The sequence below is a fragment of the Scyliorhinus torazame genome, chromosome 9 (genome assembly GCF_047496885.1).
Source record: "Scyliorhinus torazame isolate Kashiwa2021f chromosome 9, sScyTor2.1, whole genome shotgun sequence".
Lineage (NCBI taxonomy): Eukaryota > Metazoa > Chordata > Chondrichthyes > Carcharhiniformes > Scyliorhinidae > Scyliorhinus > Scyliorhinus torazame.
Window position 1 is genome coordinate 147,617,004 of NC_092715.1, and position 23,028 is coordinate 147,640,031.

General features: G+C 48.9%; 1 protein-coding gene across 2 annotated transcripts in view; it reads left to right on the plus strand.

Moving 5' to 3' along the window:
- The window catches only part of pcsk5b (proprotein convertase subtilisin/kexin type 5b), a 602,404-nt gene that overhangs the window by 534,309 nt on the left and 45,067 nt on the right, over nt 1-23,028 (plus strand). For both annotated transcript variants that reach the window (XM_072516608.1, XM_072516609.1), the window contains exons 26-28: nt 390-532; nt 12,533-12,736; nt 14,057-14,143. In XM_072516608.1, coding sequence (XP_072372709.1) covers nt 390-532; nt 12,533-12,736; nt 14,057-14,143 — 434 coding nt within the window. The remainder of the gene's footprint in view (nt 1-389; nt 533-12,532; nt 12,737-14,056; nt 14,144-23,028) is intronic.

The window sequence follows — 23,028 nt, forward strand, 5'->3', positions numbered from 1 at the left end:
GCATGTGTTAGTAAAACCTACCTTTATGCAATAATAGAGTCTTTGGCCTTTGTGATAATTCGGTGCGTATGAACAAGAAGATTAAAATACTTCCTTGGTATGAAAGATTCAGATTTTATTCCCATGTACCAAAGTTAAAGAAATTAAAATTGGCAATACACAATGCATTTTGCTATAAATAAAAAGTGACTCAGTAGTATTATTGAAACACCTTAATATTTCAAGAGGCTCCTTTCATGTAAACAGTGTCACCTGTACGAATGCAACATTATATTAAATGAAACAAAATCGATGATGTTAGTGAAGCCACAGAACACAGGGTAATGAGCTTTTGGCCAATGGATCATGCTTCATTGTGACATTTTTGCATTGTAAAACCTTATATCTAGTTTTCATCATCATTGCTATGAAACTTGTCCAGCCAAGACCTATAAAAATATTTCTAAGATGGAATGTGATGTTTGCCACGAGAATTGCATTGACTGCGATGAAGAACAATGCTATTGGTGTGAAACTGGCTTCTTCCTCTCAGGTAAGAACAGTCCGGGTGTGCGACTCTAATACTGATTACAAGCATATATTACTGTGCATAAATTGACATTTTTACCTATGCATGTGCTTATACATAAGTGTCTTGTCAATGAGAATGATGATATCTTGTAAGTAAATACTGTTAGAGCTGCTGAAGACTTTATTTAAAAAGAGGCACAGTCACCTCTGGGTTCTTGTACAGATTTATCCTTCACTCACCCTTCTTGCTTAGCTGCCTGCTGCTTTTGGCAACAGCACATGCATAGATCAACCTCCATTTGTACAACCTTATCTCAGCACTTCTTATAGTTATAAATGATTTGTTCATATCTACACTTAACTATTTTAATGCTCTCCTTATTGTTATCACTTACTCCACAATTCATAAGCTTCAACTCTTCCAAAACTCTGCTATTCGCATTCTGTTCCGCCTTGAGTATTGCAAACCGATCACCCATCTGCATTTACCTGCATTGGTTTCCTGCTCCACAACTCGGTAAATTTTAAACGTCATCCGTGTAAAAATCCTTACATCCCTTAACTCTACATAATTTCTGCGAGCCCTATGTCCTCCCCCCAATACTTTACCCTTCAGTTGAAAATAACTTTTGCAACTCCACCACTCACCTCATCCATTTGTCCCACCATTCCTACCAGACAGCTGGTGCTGAATTTTCCCTCTGGGAAACAGAAGTCAGGATTGTTTCGGTATCCCAAATCTATCCCCCAAGAGAAAACTATTACTGTGATTTGCACAGCGCCCCCTCAATTGACAGGAAGTCAGGTTTTCTGTACAATTAAGTGACAGCAGCCAATTAGGCAGCCTTCCAACTTGAGAGAAGCAGCAGGCTGTGATGACAGGGAAGTAATTTCGCTGTGGGAAATTGGAGGCAACTGGAAAATTTCAGTCAGTTTTCTTAAATTGGACTTAACAGGGCTCCTAATAATTCTAATCAGGTACCCAGTGCTTGGGGGTGGGCAGCCCTGCCTCTACTAAAATGGGTGGCACTGGAGAGGCATTGGGTGCCACTGGGAAGGCATTCGAAGGCACTGGAAAGACATTAGAAGAGTGTACACAAGTACTTCTGGCCCCTTGTCCAGCTCTGTTCTTACCCCCGATGGGGATTGAAATTCAGTCCCTAAATTTCTGTAACAGTATCTAGCATGAGATTTCAACTCCCTCCTCTACCTCATCACCACTCATCCATTACTGTATATGCACTTTATTCAGGGTGTTCCACCAGTCAGCTACTGAGCAAAAACTGCAGTAAATCCCATGGACCCCCTCAAACACTCACAAAAAGAATTTTTAGTTGCCTTGATTTTACTCTCGAGAATTTCCTTCCTAAATCCCTTTGCCTTTCCAACTCTCTCTGAACTTTAAGAATCTTCTCAAATCACATATATTAGTGATCACAGAGGAGTCCACAACGGGAGGTGTGGAGAAACTTTTTTATTGACCAAATAATTACAAAATACACTTCAGGTCCCAGCCGGGACTTCTCTGCTCGTCTCTCATCCGGGCTGAGCTTTTATTGCAGATTCCGTTACTCTGCGCTGATGGGCCCTTGTCCCTCAGCGGGGAAGCTCATATTTCATGAGGTTTACTGCGTGGCTAACTGGTCCGTCACGGTAGGTCTTGTGTGGGTTAAAACATCCCTTCCCCCCTCCCTCCCCCAAAGTCCAAAGACTCATCTGAGGAAGGTGGAGCAGGAGAGTGTCTGCTCTTCTTCACCCATGGCTGTGCTGCTTGTGGAGTCAGATCAAAAGGCGTATATCTCGATGACGAATGCTGCTTCCTTGCTGACCATCGTGGTGGAACCACCATTGGTGACTGGTCATCAGTTTGTTCACCGTCAGAAACATCCGATGCCTGGGTCTCTATATTGGAGTCAGAGTCCTCGACCTCCCGCATCTCTGTGCGTACTAAACGAGAGTCGCCTTTGAAGTCATGGACGGTATCCCGTGAGCCTCCAGCCACTTTGAATGAGCATCCACAATAATCAGAAACATGGAGCCTCATCCTGGCCACTGACTACATGGGAGCATGGGTGAAGAGGTGCAGTGGGTGGGAGTTCTGCAGCTCCTGGTAAACACTCCAATGTCGGGCCAGTCACTCTATCTCTGCAAAGAGGCCTGGCCACCAGACATAACTGCGGTCGAGCCTTTTCATTTTTGACGCGCCTCAATGCCCGTTACTGATTGCGCAGTATGAAGTCCTGACCCTTGTTTGGGACCATGACGCGAGTCCCCCACTAAAGGATGCCATCTTCAATGCTGAACTCTGCTACCTTGGTGGACAAGACCTTTAACTCCTTGGGTAGTTTCCAATTTTGACCCCCATATAGCACTATATGGTGGACTTTGGACAATAAAGGATCTGTTTACGACAGCTCACGTATTTGGGTTGCCGTGACATGCAACACATCCATGAAGTTCAATATGGCTACAGATTTGTCGGCTGTGGAGGGAATCGGTGGTCTCGTCAGCAGCAGAAGTTTACTTCAAAGCATCTGCGTTCATGATCTGCATGCCCGCTCGGTGCTCGAGTGTGTACTTGTACGCTTCCAATAAGAGAGTCCATCTCTGGATTCTGCCCGACATTATAGGTGGGATAGCCTTGTCCTCCAAGAGTCCAAGCAGCGGTTTGTGGTCCTTCAATATCATAAAGCGATGTCACTGACGGAACTTTGCAAACTATGGCCAGACCTTGTTTCTCAATTTGCGCATAGTTTTGCTCTGTCGCAGCCAGGCGAATGCAATCGGCCACTGTCTACCATCATCCATACTGTGCCAATGCCGTACGTTGAGGCATCGCATGTGACTACTAGCGGTTTGGCAGGATCGTAGAGCATCAGCAGGCCAGATGAAGTCAGCTGCCGTTTTACTTGACCGACCACCTCTTCCTGTGGTGCTCTCCATGCGCATTCCTTGTTTTTTTTTTTTTAAAGCGGGACCTGCAAGATGGCTAGCATGGTCAAGAGGCCTAGAATGAATTTTTTCACAAACCTGAGAAACTAACACAGCTTGGTTGTATTCTCCGGTATGGGAGCTTGTTGAATTGCACGTACCTTTTCTTCTACTGTGTGTAGATCATCCCAATATATGTGGTAGCCCAAGTAGATTACCTCCTTGGCGTGGAAAATGCACTTCTCCCTTTTGAGATGAATGCCCATCTCTGAAAAGTGGCAGAGCACTTTGTCCAAATTACTTCCGTGTTCTCACTCCATCGTACCTATAACTACAATGTCATCCAAATAAATTGCCCCATGTTGCACTGGAAAATGGAGCAAGCTGATGACAGTCCGAACAGCAGTCAAGCATACTGATACAGGCCCCTGTGGGTATTTATTGTCATATATTGTCTGGACTCAAGGTCCAGTTGGAGGTATGCGTGGCTCATGTCAAGTTTTGTAAACGAATGGCCTCCAGCCAATTTTGAATACTAATATTTGACCGGCAGCATTGTTCAATCTGGAGGCCCTATTCACTGCCAATTTAAAATCACAGCAAAGTCAAGAGTTTTGTCCAGTTTAAGGACAGGAACTACCGGTGCTGCCCAATCGGCGAATTTAACCGGCCTGATAATCCCAAGGTCCTCTAGTTGCCCGAACTCTGTTTCAACCTTGGATAGTAGCACAGAGGGGATTGGGTGGGCCCAAAACTATTTAGGCTGTGCCTCAGGGTCTGCATGAATTTTAGTCATGATTCCCTTAATTGTCCCAAACCGGCTTGGAGGATTTTGGGGTATTTCCCCAATATCTCATCGAGGCTTCTGGAGCCCATCTGAAAAATTCACTACCAATCAAGGCAAAGGCATTGCAGCCAGTCAAGGCCTAGCAAACTAGGGCCATATCCTTTAACTACAATCAACCACAGCCTCACAGACTGCTGCCCGTAGAGCACTGGGGCCATGGTGGACTCCGCTATGGCAAGTGGTTCTTCCGTGTATGTGGCCAGTCATGCATCAGTATCCGTAAGCTGAACCGTTTTACCCCTGACTTAATTGTATCAAATGTTTGTTTGCCAATGACCGAATCTGCGGCTCCCATGTCCAATTCCATTTCAAGAGCGTGACCGTTTACCTGGACGGTGATTGAAATGGGGCAACATTGGGTGCTGCGATGCAGTTCAGCTGCAGGCATTCGTCATCGGGCTGTTCCAAGAGAAAAGTGCGGGATCAGCTTGGACGCCTGCCTCGGGTGGGGCAACAGGTTTCTTGGCTACCCTGCCATTTCCGCTCCCTGTGCCTTCTCTGCCCATACATTCCACATCGTCTGGGATCGCCCTGTCCGCTTTCGAGGGACCTGCCTTGCCTGGCTGACTTTGCCTAGACCATCGGACCTGACCTTGGCGGTGTTCAGTCTAGGGTGGAGTTCTGGGAGTTCACATTTTGGAGAGTGCCATATGCTAGGAGGGGGCGCGGTCCACACTCTGCGTTTCTATCCCTTAGAGTTCCTGCTCTCCCATTTCTGCACTTTCTCTTGAAACTGAGATTTCTGCGGCTTTCTTCAGGTCTACCAATGGCTTGGCCAGTAACTTCCATTGGGCCGTCTTATTGTTTATGCCATAGACCAATCGGTCCCGTAGGATCTCGGGAAGAGAAGGGCCAAAAATCACAAAATTCAGCTATTTTCCTCAAACGAGTTAAGAACTCGGTAACAGACTCCTTTGGCATCCTCTCAGTGTTGAAATAGTACCGTTGCAGGATGATCAACAGCTTGGGATCACAATGGTTTGCCATTAGCACAACTAGTTCCTCAAATGATTTGGGAGTCCGGAGATGTGGGGTTCATAGGCTTTTTATGATGCTGAAGGTGGGGGCTCCACAGGCATTGCTGGCTGTCGCTCATCGCCGTTTATAGCGTAAGCCCTGAAAAAGTAGCACATACGCTCTGTGTATTACGTCCAATCTTCTAGATTTGCATCGAACATATCTCGTCTCCCAAAGAGCAGGGCATTTTGAAATCAGTGCATCCTTATTCCAGTAGAGTGAGCAGAGATTACCGTGCTTCCAGCAGTTAGCAGCACCATCTGTAGCCCCACTTTAACCCATGTTGCCAATTTAGTGACCACAGAGACATCCACAACAAGAGGTGTAAAGAAACTTGTTTTCATTATTAAGCAACTATTTACACAATACACTCCCAGCCAGGACTACTCTGCTCGGCTCCCATTCAGGCCGAGCTCTTATTGCCAGAGTCCATTACTCTGCTGATGGGCCCCCACCCCTCAACGAGGAAGCTCATATTCCATGAGGCTTACGGGGAGGCTAATTAGTTCGTTCCCGTAGATCTTGTGCGAGTAATAACATTTGGTCAAACATCTGCTGCTAAACCCTTCTTTTTTTTTTATTAAATATTTTATTGAAAATTTTTGGTCAACCAACACAGTACATTGTGCATCCTTTACACAATATTCTAACAACACAAATAACAATGACCTATTTTATAAACAAAAAATGAATAAATAATAAATAACAAAAATGAAAACTAGCCCTAATTGGCAACTGCCTTGTCACAAGTAACACTCTCCAAAAATATAATTTAACAGTCCAATATATAATTATCTGTAGCAACGACCTATACATACTATACAGTATATATTAACAACCCTGAGAGTCCTTCTGGTTCCTCCTCCCCCTCCCCCCTCCCCGCCCCCCCCCCCCCCACCCACCCCCCCCCCCCCCCCGATCCTGGGCTGCTGCTGCTGCCTTCTTTTTCCCATTCCGTCTATCTTTCTGCGAGGTATTCGACGAACGGTTGCCACCGCCTGGTGAACCCTTGAGCCGACCCCCTTAGGACGAACTTAATCCGCTCTAGCTTTATAAACCCCGCCATGTCATTTATCCAGGTCTCCACCCCCGGGGGCTTGGCTTCTTTCCACATTAGCAATATCCTGCGCCGGGCTACTAGGGACGCAAAGGCCAAAACATCGGCCTCTCTCGCCTCCTGCACTCCCGGCTCTTGTGCAACCCCAAATAGACCAACCCCCAGCTTGGTTCGACCCGGACTCCTACTACTTTTGAAAGCACCTTTGTCACCCCCATCCAAAACCCCTGTAGTGCCGGGCATGACCAAAACATATGGGTATGATTCGCTGGGCTTCTCGAGCACCTCGCACACCTATCCTCCACCCCAAAAAATTTACTGAGCCGTGCTCCAGTCATATGCGCCCTGTGTAATACCTTAAACTGAATCAGGCTTAGCCTGGCACACGAGGACGACGAGTTTACCCTGCTTAGGGCATCTGCCCACAGCCCCTCCTCGATCTCCTCCCCCAGCTCTTCTTCCCATTTCCCTTTTAGTTCATCTACCATAGTCTCCCCTTCGTCCCTCATTTCCCTATATATATCTGACACCTTACCATCCCCCACCCATGTCTTTGAGATCACTCTGTCCTGCACCTCTTGTGTCGGGAGCTGCGGGAATTCCCTCACCTGTTGCCTCGCAAAAGCCCTCAGTTGCATATACCTGAATGCATTCCCTTGGGGCAACCCATATTTCTCGGTCAGCGCTCCCAGACTCGCGAACTTCCCATCCACAAACAGATCTTTCAGTTGCGTTATTCCTGCTCTTTGCCACATTCCATATCCCCCATCCATTCCCCCCGGGGCAAACCTATGGTTGTTTCTTATCGGGGACCCCCCCAAGGCTCCAGTCTTTCCCCTATGCCGTCTCCACTGTCCCCAAATCTTCAGTGTAGCCACCACCACCGGGCTTGAGGTGTAGTTCCTCGGTGAGAACGGCAATGGGGCTGTCACCATAGCCTGTAGGCTAGTCCCCCTACAGGACGCCCTCTCTAATCTCTTCCACGCCGCTCCCTCCTCCTCTCCCATCCACTTACTCACCATTGAAATATTAGCGGCCCAATAATACTCACTTAGGCTCGGTAGTGCCAGCCCCCCCCTATCCCTGCTACGCTGTAAGAATCCCTTCCTCACTCTCGGGGTCTTCCCGGCCCACACAAAACCCATGATGCTCTTTTCAATCCTTTTAAAAAAAAGCCTTCGTGATCACCACCGGGAGGCACTGAAACACAAAGAGGAATCTCGGGAGGACCACCATCTTAACCGCCTGCACCCTCCCTGCCATTGACAGGGATACCATATCCCATCTCTTGAAATCCTCCTCCATCTGTTCCACCAACCGCGTTAAATTTAACCTATGCAATGTGCCCCAATTCTTAGCTATCTGGATCCCCAGGTAACGAAAGTCCCTTGTTACCTTCCTCAACGGTAGGTCCTCTATTTCTCTACTCTGCTCCCCTGGATGCACCACAAACAACTCACTTTTCCCCATGTTCAATTTATACCCTGAAAAATCCCCAAACTCCCCAAGTATCCGCATTATTTCTGGCATCCCCTCCGCCGGGTCCGCCACGTATAGTAGCAAATCGTCTGCATACAAAGATACCCGGTGCTCTTCTCCTCCCCTAAGTACTCCCCTCCACTTCTTGGAACCCCTCAACGCTATCGCCAGGGGCTCAATCGCCAGTGCAAACAATAATGGGGACAGAGGGCATCCCTGCCTTGTCCCTCTATGGAGCCGAAAATATGCAGATCCCCGTCCATTCGTGACCACGCTCGCCACTGGGGCCCTATACAACAGCTGCACCCATCTAACATACCCCTCTCCAAAACCAAATCTCCTCAACACCTCCCACAAATAATCCCACTCCACTCTATCAAATGCTTTCTCGGCATCCATCGCCACTACTATCTCCGTTTCTCCCTCTGGTGGGGCCATCATCATTACCCCTAACAACCTCCGTATATTCGTGTTCAGCTGTCTCCCCTTCACAAACCCAGTTTGGTCCTCGTGGACCACCCCGGGACACATTCCTCTATTCTCATTGCCATTACCTTGGCCAGGACCTTGGCATCTACATTTAGGAGGGAAATAGGTCTATAGGACCCGCATTGTAGCGGGTCCTTTTCCTTCTTTAAGAGAAGCTATATCGTTGCTTCAGACATAGTCGGGGGCAGTTGTCCCCTTTCCTTTGCCTCATTAAAGGTCCTCGCCAGTACCGGGGCGAGCAAGTCCACATATTTTCTATAGAATTCGACTGGGAATCCATCCGGTCCCGGGGCCTTTCCCGCCTGCATGCTCCTAATTCCTTTCACCACTTCTTCTACCTCGATCTGTGCTCCCAGTCCCACCCTTTCCTGCTCTTCCACCTTGGGAAATTCCAGCCGATCCAAGAAGCCCATCATTCTCTCCCTCCCATCCGGGGGTTGAGCTTCATATAATTTTTTATAAAATGTCTTGAACACTCCATTCACTCTCTCCGCTCCCCGCTCCATCTCTCCTTCCTCATCCCTCACTCCCCCTATTTCCCTCGCTGCTCCCCTTTTCCTCAATTGGTGTGCCAGCAACCTGCTCGCCTTCTCCCCATATTCGTACTGTACACCCTGTGCCTTCCTCCATTGTGCCTCTGCAGTGCCTGTAGTCAGCAAGTCAAATTCTACATGTAGCCTTTGCCTTTCCCTGTACAGTCCCTCCTCCGGTGCTTCCGCATATTGTCTGTCCACCCTCAAAAGTTCTTGCAGCAACCGCTCCCGTTCCTTACTCTCCTGCTTCCCTTTATGTGCCCTTATTGATATCAGCTCCCCTCTAACCACCGCCTTCAACGCCTCCCAGACCACTCCCACCTGGACCTCCCCATTATCATTGAGTTCCAAGTACTTTTCAATGCACCCCCTCACCCTTAGACACACACCCTCATCTGCCATTAGTCCCATGTCCATTCTCCAGGGTGGGCGCCCTCCTGTTTCCTCCCCTGTCTCCAAGTCCACCCAGTGTGGAGCGTGATCCGAAATGGCTATAGCCGTATACTCCGTTCCCCTCACCTTCGTGATCAATGCCCTACCCAGCACAAAAAAGTCTATTCGCGAGTAGACTTTATGGACATAGGAGAAAAACGAGAACTCCTTACTCCTAGGTCTGCTAAATCTCCACGGGTCTACACCTCCCATCTGCTCCATAAAATCTTTAAGTACCTTGGCTGCTGCCGGCCTCCTTCCAGTCCTGGACTTTGACCTATCCAGCCCTGGTTCCAACACCGTATTAAAATCTCCCCCCATTATCAGCTTTCCCATCTCTAGGTCCGGAATGCGTCCTAGCATCCGCCTCATAAAATTGGCATCATCCCAGTTCGGGGCATATACGTTTACCAAAACCACCGTCTCCCCCTGTAGTTTGCCACTCACCATCACGTATCTGCCCCCGTTATCCGCCACTATAGTCTTTGCCTCGAACATTACCCGCTTCCCCACTAATATAGCCACCCCCCTGTTTTTCGCATCTAGCCCCGAATGGAACACCTGCCCCACCCATCCTTTGCGTAGCCTAACCTGGTCTATCAGTTTCAGGTGCGTTTCCTGTAACATAACCACATCTGCCTTAAGTTTCTTAAGGTGTGCGAGTACCCGTGCCCTCTTTATCGGCCCGTTCAGCCCTCTCACGTTCCACGTGATCAGCCGAGTTGGGGGGCATCCTACCCCCCCCCCCTTGTCGATTAGCCATCACCTTTTTCCAGCTCCTCACCCGGTTCCCACGCAGCTGTATCTCCCCCAGGCGGTGCCCCCCCGCCCATCCTCTCCCATACCAGCTCCCCCCTCTCCCCAGCAGCAGCAACCCAGTAATTCCCCCCTCCCACCCCCCCCCCGCTAGATCCCCCGCTAGCGTAATTACTCCCCCCATGTTGCTCCCAGAAGTCAGCAAACTCTGGCTGACCTCGGCTTCCCCCCGTGACCTCGGCTCGCACCGTGCGATGCCCCCTCCTTCCTGCTTCTCTATTCCCGCCATGATTATCATAGCACGGGAACCAAGCCCGCGCTTCTCCCTTGGCCCCGCCCCCAATGGCCAACGCCCCATCTCCTCCACCTCCCCTCCTCCCCCCATCACCACCTGTGGGAGAGAGAAAAGTTACCACATCGCAGGATTAGTACATAAAACCCCTCTTTGCCCCCCACATTCGCCCCACCACTTTGTTCAAACGTTCTTTTTAATAACCCGCTCATTCCAGTTTTTCTTCCACAATAAAAGTCCACGCTTCATCCGCCGTCTCAAAGTAGTGGTGCCTCCCTCGATATGTGACCCACAGTCTTGCCGGTTGCAGCATTCCAAATTTTATCTTCTTTTTATGAAGCACCGCCTTGGCCCGATTAAAGCTCACCCTCCTTCTCGCCACCTCCGCACTCCAGTCTTGATAAACGCGGATCACCGCGTTCTCCCATTTACTGCTCCGAGTTTTCTTTGCCCATCTAAGGACCGTTTCTCTATCCTTAAAACGGAGGAATCTCACCACTATGGCTCTGGGAATTTCTCCTGCTCTCGGTCCTCGCGCCATCACTCGGTATGCTCCCTCCACCTCCAATGGACCCGCCGGGGCCTCCGCTCCCATTAACGAGTGCAGCATCATGCTCACATATGCCCCGACGTCCGCTCCCTCCGCACCTTCAGGAAGACCAAGAATCCTCAGGTTGTTCCTCCTTGCGTTGTTCTCCAGTGCCTCCAACCTTTCCACACATCGTTTCTGATGTGCCTCCTGCGTCTCCGTCTTCACCACCAGGCCCTGTATATCGTCCTCATTCTCGGCTGCCTTTGCCTTCACGACCCGAAGCTCCCGCTCCTGGGTCTTTTGTTCCTCCTTTAGCCCTTCGATCGCCTGTAGTATCGGGGCCAACAGCTCTTTCTTCATTTCCTTTTTGATCTCTTCCACACAGCATTTCAAGAACTCTTGTTGTTCAGGGCCCCATGTTAAACTGCCACCTTCCGACGCCATCTTGGTTTTTGCTTGCCTTCCTTGCCGCTGTTCTAAAGGATCCACTGCAATCTGGCCACTCTCTCCTCCTTTTTCCATCCGTATCCAGGGGGGGATTCCCTTCTGGTTTACCGCACAGTGTTTTTAGCCGTCAAAATTGCCGTTGGGGCTCCTATCAAGAGCCCAAAAGTCCGTTTCACAGGGAGCTGTCGAAACGTGCGACTCAGCTGGTCATCGCCGCACCCGGAAGTCCCCTGCTAAACCCTTCTAATGTTCCTACCTGTCTTGCCCTCCTTCTTCTACCTATTTGTGAAGCACTTTAGGGTTTTTTAATATGAAAAGCAATATGCTTATATGAATTGGTGATAAGTTCTAGCTGTTCTAAAGAACCATTTCGCTTTTTTCTCCCGTTGTAACCTCTGAACTTGACCAGGTAAATCCGTTCATTGCTCCGTTTTATTCTGCCATTGTGAACTATCCCTGACATGAATGTCATGTTCTTTGCTTTCTGGATATCCATAAATGCTTTAATTGTAGGATGAACGCGAGTAATGTTTTTCCATCCCTTAACTGGGAAATCAGTGGAAACCTTAGGAAAAAAATTAAAATGCTCTTTATGCCACTTTCCTAATTTTTCTTTTTTTTAATAAATTTAGAGTACCCTATTCGTTTTTTCCAATTAAGGGTCAATTTAGCATGGCCAATCCACCTACCCTGCACATCTTTCGGTTGTGGCGGTGAAACCCACGCAAACACTGGGAGAATGTGCAAACTCCACATGGACAGTGACCCAGAGCCGGGATTGAACCTGGGACCTCGGCGCCATGAGGCAGCAATGCTACCACTGCGCCACCGTGCTGCTCTTTCCCTAGCTTTTCTGCTGAAGTTAGGCGATTGGAGAATTTGTGAAAATTCTATCCCTCCTTGTCTTAATTCAAAATTGTTTTATTTGAATCATCTGAACTTTCAAATTGAAACAATTCTATAAAAAATGTTGTCTATGTTGGCTTATTGAAATTGATTAAATAGCAATGTGGAATAATTTACTATTTTTCAAGCAAAAAGCAACTTTGAACCATGAATTGAACTAACAGTATTATACTGCTGGCATCAAAAAGAAACATTTTACAATCCTCAATTCCTAATAATTTGGATTTAAATCTATTCTGTAAATGAAATACATTTGAAAATTCTTCCTTTCAAAACCGAAGATCATATAACTTTTATCTTTCAGAGATTGAATGTGTATATACTTGCCAAGGTGGTTACTATGGTAATGAGGATAGTGCGGTTTGTGATGTTTGTCATCCCACCTGCGATACATGCCATGGTCCCAGCTTTGAGGATTGTGATTCCTGTAAAAACGATCAAATATTTCAAGATGGAATGTGTATCCTGAATTCTTCAGTACCTTGCAAGGAAGGAAACTACTGGAATGGTGAATCACGCTTACAGCAATTGAAGTGTTAAATGCACATTTCTGTTTGGGTGTATAATATTAAACATTGGCAAGGAAATAAATTAGACCTAGATGTGAATTCTATTTTTAGCTTGTGAGGCCTAAGTAATACTTGCTTACTTGCTGAAGTACAAATGACTGGATGGGATGGAGGAAGAACTGGGGTCCACAACCAATTTTAATTATAAAGTATTACACCTGAATAAATGTTAGGTGGAAACTTGTACTAAACAACCTGTGATCATTGATCATTGTCAGGATAATCTTGCTCTAAACCAAAAATATTCTTGTTGATGAGCTATTGTTATATGCATATAGTGCACTCCTGGCAGAGGAATGTTACATAATTGCAACAAATATCATCCAGGAGAGTCTACAAATACAGAAGTCCCTCAGCCCCACCCAATGTTCTTTCTCTGTTCTTCTGTAAGAATGACTGCCAACAGCCCTCTGAGCATTGCCTGAAATATCCATTCTCCATTGGTGATTATAGACTGTGATTGTCATCAGGACACATCATGGTGAATAACATCAAGTTGCAGATGATCCCATGGACTATAGTTGACAATTATGCTGTTGTCAAGTATTTGTTTAATAAGAAATAGGAGCAGGATTAGGCCATTCAGCTCCTTGAGCCAGCTTCACCTTTCAGTACGATTATGGCTGATCTCCTCCCAGTCACTGCCAGGGTACTGCCCGGATGCTAACATGGGGCATGATATATTGGGTAAGTCTGCTAATATTTAAATGTATGATATTGGGGTCCCCGACCTTTTCATGGCCGACGGCTCTACCAGCCCCTGTCGCACCAGCATGATGGTGTGAGACACTTATTTTTACTACGTTTTGGAAAATATGGAGAGAAAAGCTGGCTGTAGGCACACTGATTTTCTCACCTGGTCCCGCATGGAAAATTTTGCTGCAAATGTCTAATAATGATCATGAAACTATTGTCGATTGTCGCAAAAAGAATCCATCTGATTCACTGCTGTCCTTACTTGTGACTCCATATCTACAGCAATATGGTTAACTCTTTAATGCCCTCTGAAATGGCCTTAGTAAGCTACTCAGGGCAATTAGGGATGCGCATATCGCATGAATGAATAGAAACAGAGTCAAGGGCCCATGCACAGAAGTCCTCCCAGCCAATGTGGCAATAACATTGCAGTCCAGCAGAACATCTATCCTGTGTATGTTGTTTTGCCAAACTAAATTACAATGAGAAAGCACTGTCTCAACTGTTTCATTTTCATTTCATTTCATCTCACTGTGCTAACAATTGCTCTAATTTCTATTCAGTTGAAGAAAAATCCTGCTTCCCCTGCAGTGATTTGTGCAAGACATGCACAGGCGAGGGATGGAATGAATGCACCAGCTGTCATTCAGGTACAGAATTTTGCATTTTGCTGCAAACAACCTATCTTAACAGCAATTTGTCTTGCTAAATAGCAGCCTTGCGCCGGCAAGCTCTCAGCTCCTTTCTTTTACAGCCACGCATAAAGCTAAATTCTTGTCACTTTATAAACAGTAAATGTTGCCATTTTTTTCTTGTATTTTTGTTGGCTTATCTAATGATTGGGCAATGGAACACTTTCCAGTTTTGCTACCTCCTGTCAACGATAAGCATTCCCAGGTCTAGTTTCCTTTATCACTGCAACGTATCTTACTCCCGAGCACAGATGCACATTTCTAATTATGACTTTACCGTTTGCCACACCAGTAATCTTTATGGCCTGTGTGAGGGAAACAACCAACTTGGTGTCAATTTGCAGTGTATTTGAAGAGTTTTGTGCTTTCTCATTTCCACTAGGAGCTAACCTAGTCAAGTAATGCACATTGCATGGGAGCCTTGCAACCATCAGTGAGATAGAAATTTGGGTCCAACACATTGGACTAGATAAAATCTAGCTATCCAAATAATAATGTTTCATTTGGTTTCTCAAAAAGAAAACAACATAAAATTGTTTAAAATGAAAGCAAAATACTGAGGACGCTGGAAATCTAAAATAAAAAATAAAATTGTTTGCCACATTAGAAAAGGTGTTATAGTGGACACTGTAAGTAAAAGAAGTAGTCCTCGATGACCATAGGCTGCTTTCCCCTTTGAGGGAGAGAGCTGACTAGTGGTGATTTAACCTGAGGATCACACACCTCAGGCGAGGAGCAAGATTGAGAAGGCACATGGATAACCTTAGCTGGTACAGGAATTGAACCCACGCTGTTGGCCTTACTTTGCTTCGCACACCAGATGTCCAGCCAACTGAGCTATACCGGCCCCCGGACACCGTAAACCTCTGTTAAATAACACAAAATAAAAACGCTCCTTTTAGTAATTGTTTTAAAGTCAATTCAAAGAACATTTGTGTGGGGATTGGGATTTCCCGGTTTCAAAGGTTTTAATCTTACTGTTCTATTCAGGCTAAGCCACTGAAGGAGGGAAATCTATCTCTCTCCATGATATTGAAAAGCTCTCACTAGGTGGAGATGACTCTTCCAGGCCTCAAACAGTTAAACAGGATTCAGTTACATTTTGGTGGAAGATTTCTCGGATAGGTTGCTGAAGACTAATCCTCTTACTTTTTCAGCGTGGATCCTGTCATTCAAGCCATCCTAAATGAGCATCTAGGACCTGAAACTTACCCAATGTAACCATACACAGTGAAGTCATCTTTAAAGTTGATTCATGGGCAGAATATTTGGCGAGGTATTTCTTATAGTCAAATGAATAAGAAAAAACATGATCAACTTTGAAAGACAGACTTAAAAAGACCAAGCAAAGCCACAAAGTAGCAAAACAGGCTGCATATCAGATTGTTACAGATAGAAATAACAAGGTATAAACAGGGACAGATTTATACAGCAAACTCCATCCCGGGACTCCCAGCCCCATCCCGTGATTCCCAGCCCCATCCCGAGACTCCCAGCCCCATTCCGTGAGTCCCAGCCTCTGACAAAACTGGCAGTTTGTCAGAACAGTGACTTCACCCAGTAGCAGGTCCGAGTGAGAGTGTTTGCCCAAAAATGGCAAGCATATCATTAATGCCAATTAGCACTGCTTTCCATCTCATTAGCGAGGCTGACATTGAATGTAACAGCTTCCCGGGGACAAACCGATTCCCCAGCGAGAAATCACGCGGGTGTTGTTCAGTACTCCTTTTTAAAAACGTGAAGCTGGTGCAATGGCTCATGAGGGGATCTGAGGAGGTGAGTAGCAATTTGCACTTTCAGGCTTGCAGCTCGAGGGCACTGGTGGGGGACCATTCAGGGCATTGGGCTTAGTCGGGGAGCTGAAGCGTTGGGTGTCACCCCTGGGCTGGGGGGAGGAGGGGCTTTTTGTCTGTGAGGCCTTCAAGTCAGGTCTAAATATAGTGGAGACGCATAACAGGGGCAACTTCAACTACTGCTTGACTTTCCTCCAAAAATCCCCAGGTCAAAGCCCTGTTTCTGGTTATATGTTGAAGGTCACTTTAACTCCCTTTGACTGTGAGCAGTCTCTAACTTCACAGCTGAAGACTATTGCAAATAAGGAATTGGCCTTGTTAGTTATGTGAGCGCTTCCCAGTTGCAGCTTGTGTTTGCTGCTTGCTCCTGCTGGTGGCTGAAAATGCCTGGAGGCTGCTGTTGCTGTTTCCTTACTTTTCTGTAGTTGGAAAGAAGGACATTTTTTTCAAAGGTACCTGGGTCCTAGAACACTCAGGGATGTATGAGTCCAGAGGCCATCCAGTTTAAAGCAAGAAGATGTTGCGGGACCTGGTGCGTGTTATTAATCCAAATGGATCACCTGATGACTCATAGATACATAGAGACTGCGGTAGTTACCACTGTTGTTTTGTATATACCGCATACGAGGGGTATCACGGTAAGGCCCCTGTACTACAGGCACGGGGGTAGATCCCTGCCTGCTGGCTCCGCCCAGTAGGCGGAGTATAAATGTGTGGGCTCTCCAAGCTGCAGCCATTTTGGCAGCAGCTGCGGGAGGCTACATATCTCTGCGTAATAAAGCCTCGATTACACTCTACTCTCGTCTCGTCATAATTGATAGTGCATCAATTTATTACGCAGAGATTTTACAACGATGGATGTCCACATCAAGCCTGATTGCCTGCAGCCGCACCCTCAAACAGACAACGCCAAGTCCGCCTTCGCACATTGACTAGCTTGCTTTGAAGCATACATCGGATCTGCGACAGAGCCACCTTCAGAGGCACAGAAGCTCCAGATCCTTTACACACGGCTGAGCTCCGATATCTTTCCCCTCATCTGAGACGCGCCGACCTACGCTGAGGCCATGGTGCTACTGAAGGACTCAGCAGACCAACAAAATCTACGCCAGGCACCTCCTGTCCATGCGGCATCAACTCCCCAGTGAGTCTTTGGAATATTTCTGGCGTGCCTGCACGCCCTGGTGAGAGACTGCGATTGCCAGGCTGTTTCTCACATTGAACATTCTGACCAAATCGTTAGAGACGCGTTCATTACGGGTATAGGGTCTGCCTACATCCGCCAGCGCCTCTTAGAAGGGGCTACCCTCGACCTCACAGCGACCAAGAAATTAGTGATCTCGCTCACAGTCGCCTCACGCAATGTACAGGCGTATGCCCCCGACCGCACGGCCCACCCTTCCTGGGCATCGTGGAACCCGCCAGCGAACACCCCATTGTGGACCCCATCAGCGACCGCCCCCAGCCAATCCCAGGCCTGCGCCGCGTGGCAGCCAACCAACCCCGGGGGACCCAAGTGCTACTTCTGCGGACAGACAAAACACCCCCGGCAGTGCTGCCCGGCACGGAGCGCGCTCTGCAAGGCCTGCGGGAAGAAAGGACATTTTGCTGCTGTGTGCCAGGCCCGCTCATTCGCCGCTATTGTCCCTGCACCCCCCACGTGCGACCCGTGGGTGCCGCCATCTTCCTCGCCTCAGACCACGTGCGGCCCGTGGGCGCCGCCATCTTGCTCGCCTCACAACATGTGCAGCCCGTGGGCGCCGCCATCTTGCTCGCCTCACAACACGTGCGACCCGTGGGCACCGCCATCTTCCTCGCCTCAGACCACGTGTGGCCTGTGGGCGCCACCATCTTGCTCACCTCACATCACGTGCGGCTCATGGGCACCGCCATCTTCCCCACCTCAGGACCCCTGTTCGTCGGCCACCTCATCAGGCCACTCATCGCCTGCAACCGCCACCGACCAGCCGCGTCTCACCTCCATCACGATCGACCAGTCCCGACCGCAAAATCTCACGACCGCGTCGACGACAGTGAAGGTCGACGGGCACAAGATATCCTGCCTTCTGGACTCCAGGAGCACTGAGAGCTTGATCCACCCCGATACGGTCAGGTGCTGCTCCCTCACGGTACACCCCATTAACCAGAAAATCTCCCTGGCCTCCAGATACCACTCTGTGGCGATCTGGGGGTACTGCACCGCTGCCCTCACCATCCAGTGCATAGAGTTCAGCGGCCTCCGGCTCTACGTCCTCCCCGACCTCTGCACTGCCTTGCTGCTCGGCCTGGACTTCTAGAGCAACCTCCAGAGCCTAACCCTGAAATTTGGCGGGCCCCTACCACCCCTTACTGTCTGCGGTCTCACGACCCTTAAGGTCAACTCGCCTTCGCTGTTTGCAAACCTCACCCCGGATTGCAAACCCATCGCCACCAGCAGCAGACGGTACAGCGCCCAGGACAGGAACTTCATCAGGTCTGAGGTCCAGCGGCTGCTACGGGAAGAAATTAGCAAGGCCAGCAACAGCCCCTGGAGAGCCCAAGTGGTAGTTGTGAAAACTGGGGAGAAAAACAGGATGGTCATTGACTACAGTCAGACCATCAATCGGTACATGCAGCTCGATGCGTACCCACTCCCACGCATATCTGATATGGTCAATCAGATTGCACAGTACCAGGTCTTCTTGACAGTGGACCTGAAATGTGTGGGCTCTCTGAGCTGCAGCCATTTTGGCAGTAGCTGCGGGGCTACACATCTCTGCGTAATAAAGCCTCGTTTACACTCTACTCTCGTCTCGTCATAATTGATAGTGCATCAGTGACATAGAAGATAGGAGAAGGAGGAGGTTTTTTGGCCCTTCGAGCCTGGTCTGCCATTCATCACGATCATGGCTGATTATCCAACTCAATAGCCTAATCCTGCTTCATCCTCATAGCGTTTGATCCCATTCTCCCCAAGGGCTATATCCAGCCGCCTCCATTGAAGAAATGTTTTTGCAGATTACAGATGCTTTTGTTGCTGATGTGGTGAGTGCTGCATGTAACTGGCATGTCACCATGGGCCAAACACACTGGAAATCAAGGATGTACAACTGCACCTTGAGTGCCGGTGGAATATGTAGATCTCAGGATTTGGTTCTGGTGAGAATGGGCCGTGTGTGAGGGTCTGCACAGCTGCTGCTCCTGGACAGAGAATAGCACGGATACATGGAGCAAGTCACGCATTGCTGGACAGATAATTTCTATGACAAAGTTCTGGACATATCGTGTGTTTGTTTTTTTGTGAAAATGAGCTGATATAGCTTTGTATTGGTACCAATATTGAACAGTGATGTTTCCTTGTTTAACGGTTAGTGTGATATGTGGAATGTTATGTAGTTGATTTTCAAATCTTTGTCACTGTTGACAATTTAATATACAAAATATTCTCATGTGCATTCCCGTGGGTACACGCGCCATGTCTCAGACAATGATTATTGCATCGCATTTCAATCAAACTTTAAAGTCCGAACAGTGTGCCTGACCTCTAGAAGCATTAGCACCATAGAGGCAGCAGCCAATAATCAAGCACTCGAGAGTTGGACACTGGGGACATCCTCGCGACCAAGTGTGTGGATCAAGGGAAGGCACCTGAGCATGGTCTCCCTAATGATCCTGGCAGGGGTCTGGGGTCCAGGGGCTCCTGATGTAGTCGGGTGTGGGGGGAATGTGCAGAGTGAGGTTCTTAAGCACAACTGGCTCGATGGATGGCACTCTAAGAGAAGGCAGGACATGTGAGAGTGGGGGAGGCTTGGGGGATTTGAGGGTCCTGGGGCGAAAGCCCTAACTGATTGTCAGTCTCTCTCCTTCTCCAATTCCTTACAGAAACCACAATTGCTGGTGTCATCGATCCTGCCCTCGTGGTGCTGGTGGCAGCCCAGGCGTCCAGACACCGGAGAAGGCAGCAGCGTCGACGCAGGCTGGAAGTGGCACCCCATATGTTGGGGGCCGCCACACACCCTGAAGACCCTGCTGCCCATCAGGCCGAGGAAGGACCCTGAGGGGGATACAGGTGACGGCCCAACGTGTACAGGCATTGTTGGTCTTTCAAGGAGATGACAAACAGCATATTCCATAGAAGACTCAGTCTCAACAAAGAGACAGTGTGGACTTGGCACCCTGTGGAGGAGGAGGACACCTGTTCCCAATGACCATGAAGGCCATTGCAGCCCTGAACCTTTATGCCATTAGTTTGTTCCAGGGCTCGAGCGGGGACTTGTGTGGCATATCCCAAGCCACAGCCCACAAGTGTATCCATGAAGTCACGGATACCCTGCATGCCCAGGCAGCTGACTATATCAACTTTGAGCTGGACCCAGCCCATCAAGGTGCCCGGGCTACAGGATTCTCCGCCATCACTGGGATGCCCCAGCTCCAGGGAGCAATTGATGGCACACATGTCACCTTGCGTGCACCGGGCCATCAGGGAGTGCCCTTCATTTAAAGGAATGGGCTCCACTTCCTGGATGTTCAACTTGTTTGTGACCACTGTCTCTGGATCATGTACATGTATGCACGCTTCCCAGGGAGTGTGCACGACATCCTGTGACACTCTGAAATCCCCGGTTTCTTCGAGGACCACCCTAGTCCTGGAAAGTGATAGAACATAGAACATACAGTGCAGAAGGAGGCCATTCAGCCCATCAAGTCTGCACAGACCCACTTATGCTCTTAGGAGATAAGGAGTACTCGCTAAGGACCTGGCTGATGACGCCAGTGCAGAGGCCCAGAGAGCAAGGTGGAGGACAGGCGGCAGCAAGGGTCCAGCATGCCTGGAAGACCAGGGAGATCCTCATCCTCGCCCCTTCTCATAGGACGAGGCTTTGTCTATCAGCTTATCCCCCTCTCCTCTTCCCCTCCTTCCCCCATCCCCATTCCCTGACTCCCGTGTCCCACCTTCCAAGGGACTCTGCAACATCACTTCAGGGTGATGGATCTGTGTTGGCACGATCAGCGGGTCAATATACAAGATGATCACTCACTGTGAAGTCAGCTCTGGTACTCCACAGAGTATTCCAAAGTCCGACTCCTGTGTTTCTGCTGTCCGCGTGCTCACAGCCATATTCTGAATGGGGTCTGCATCGGCGGCTTTTGATCTTGGACCACTGTGCCCGGGGGGCAGGAGTTGGGAGAGGAGGGCAACAGAGGGTGGGGGTGCAGGTTGGCTCGCTGTGAAGATTAATATGACAGAGCTTCACATGTATCAAGTGCAGCATGATTTAATAGTGCACATTTGACATTTCCGTTGCCTCTGGCTACACATAGTGACCCCTCAACTCCCCGTGCCCCAGCACCCTCAATGCTTCTCAATAATCTTTGTCTTACATGTTCTACTACTATGCCTAGGTGTGTCCCGAGGATGCATATCAGAGGTGGAGTCAACGTTCTGCCTTCCATGCCCTGTGTCCTTTGATGCCCTTGGCAGACCTCCTCTGAAGGCCTGGAACCAGAGGGCCCTGGCTGACTTGCTGTGCCACTGGCTTTGCTGTGCCATCCTGTTCTGCCTGCTGCCATTGAGAAGCACCGGTGTCAGGTGATTCAGGGAGGCAGTAGGAGTGAGCTCCAGAGGCCTCTGTGTTATCCGGTTTAGCCGGTCCTGGGCCTCCCCATTGTCTGCACCATGGTGTCAATGCCCTCAGCGATGCTCCTCAGTGACTCGACCGTGCTCCAGCATTCTCCACCTGCATCTGGGACATGCCACTCAGCGACTGGGGTGTGATGTAGTCCTCCGCATGGCCATGACAGACTGAGCCATGCCTTGGAAACCAGCACTCAAGACGCTGACCTCATGCTGCAGTCTTTCCACAGCTGTCACCACCTTTGCACTGTTGGCCTCGATGCCACGCATTCCTGACATCATCTCCTGCGCCTGTAGCCTTTGTGACTTCACCAAAGGCTATGCACCCATCGGAGTGTCACTGACATCCCTTCCTGAATCTTCCCAGCATCTGTATAAGCTCTGGATAACCTTGTCCAGAGGCTCGGCATCTGACTGGGACTCAGCTGAGTCCTGGAGTCCAGCAGACACTCAAACTGCTGACACTCTTGCATGTTCCTGACCCCACCTGATGTTCATCAGCAACAGTGTGGTGCTCACCAGATTGTCCCCCAGAAGCCTGTCCACTACTGTCATCCACCGAGGTGTGTGTCTCTGCGTCGGTGGACGGTGTGAGTGAATGAGGTGATGCCTCGATGGTGGTTTCGGAGCTCTCCTCCAAGGTGTTCTCTTGGGTTGCGCAGGGGAGAATGGCTCTGGACGGCATGGCTCCATCAGATGGAGATCCTGCGAGAGAATGGGCATGTGGTCAGTGAGACGGAAGAATAATTTTGGCTGGCATGAACAACTCATTTGAGTCAGGTCATCTGGGTAATGGGGAAGTGAACTCTCATCCCTGCGACACAGGCCAACCTCACTTTCGGTGACGGTTCTCTCATCCAGCTACCCTGTGATCTCAAGGGCCCATTCCTCATAGGAAGTGAGGACTCTGGTCTCTGGTTCTCTGCCGTCCTTCTTGCCCCTTTCACACCTATTATGAGCCAGAGATAGGGGACAAAGCGAGGACATTGTGGGCCACACGCTTGATGGATTTGGGGGGTCAATGGCTGGTGACATGTGTGGACACTGCAACTGGACATGTATGGTTCTGCTGGTTAGTGTGAAGAGGTGCCGAGGAACAAGCACAAAGATCAGATGTAGAGAGGGTGCGAGGTGTCAGCCAGTGATTTGTGAGGAATATAAGGGTTGGCGGGCAGAATTGATTCCACGAAAGAGGTGGTGAGTTACCCTTGCTGCTCGGTGGAGGTTATTGGTCTTCTTCCTGCATTGAACGGCAGTCCTCCTGATCATGCTGCCTGCACTGACAGCCACTGCACTGACAGCCAGGGAAACAGGATGTCCTGTCTCATCTCCACAGTATCCTGACCAGATCGGCATCCCCAAATCGAGGAGCAGGTCTATGCACTGCCATGCTACAGTTAAATAAAGGTAACTACAGGGGCATGAGGGAGGAACTG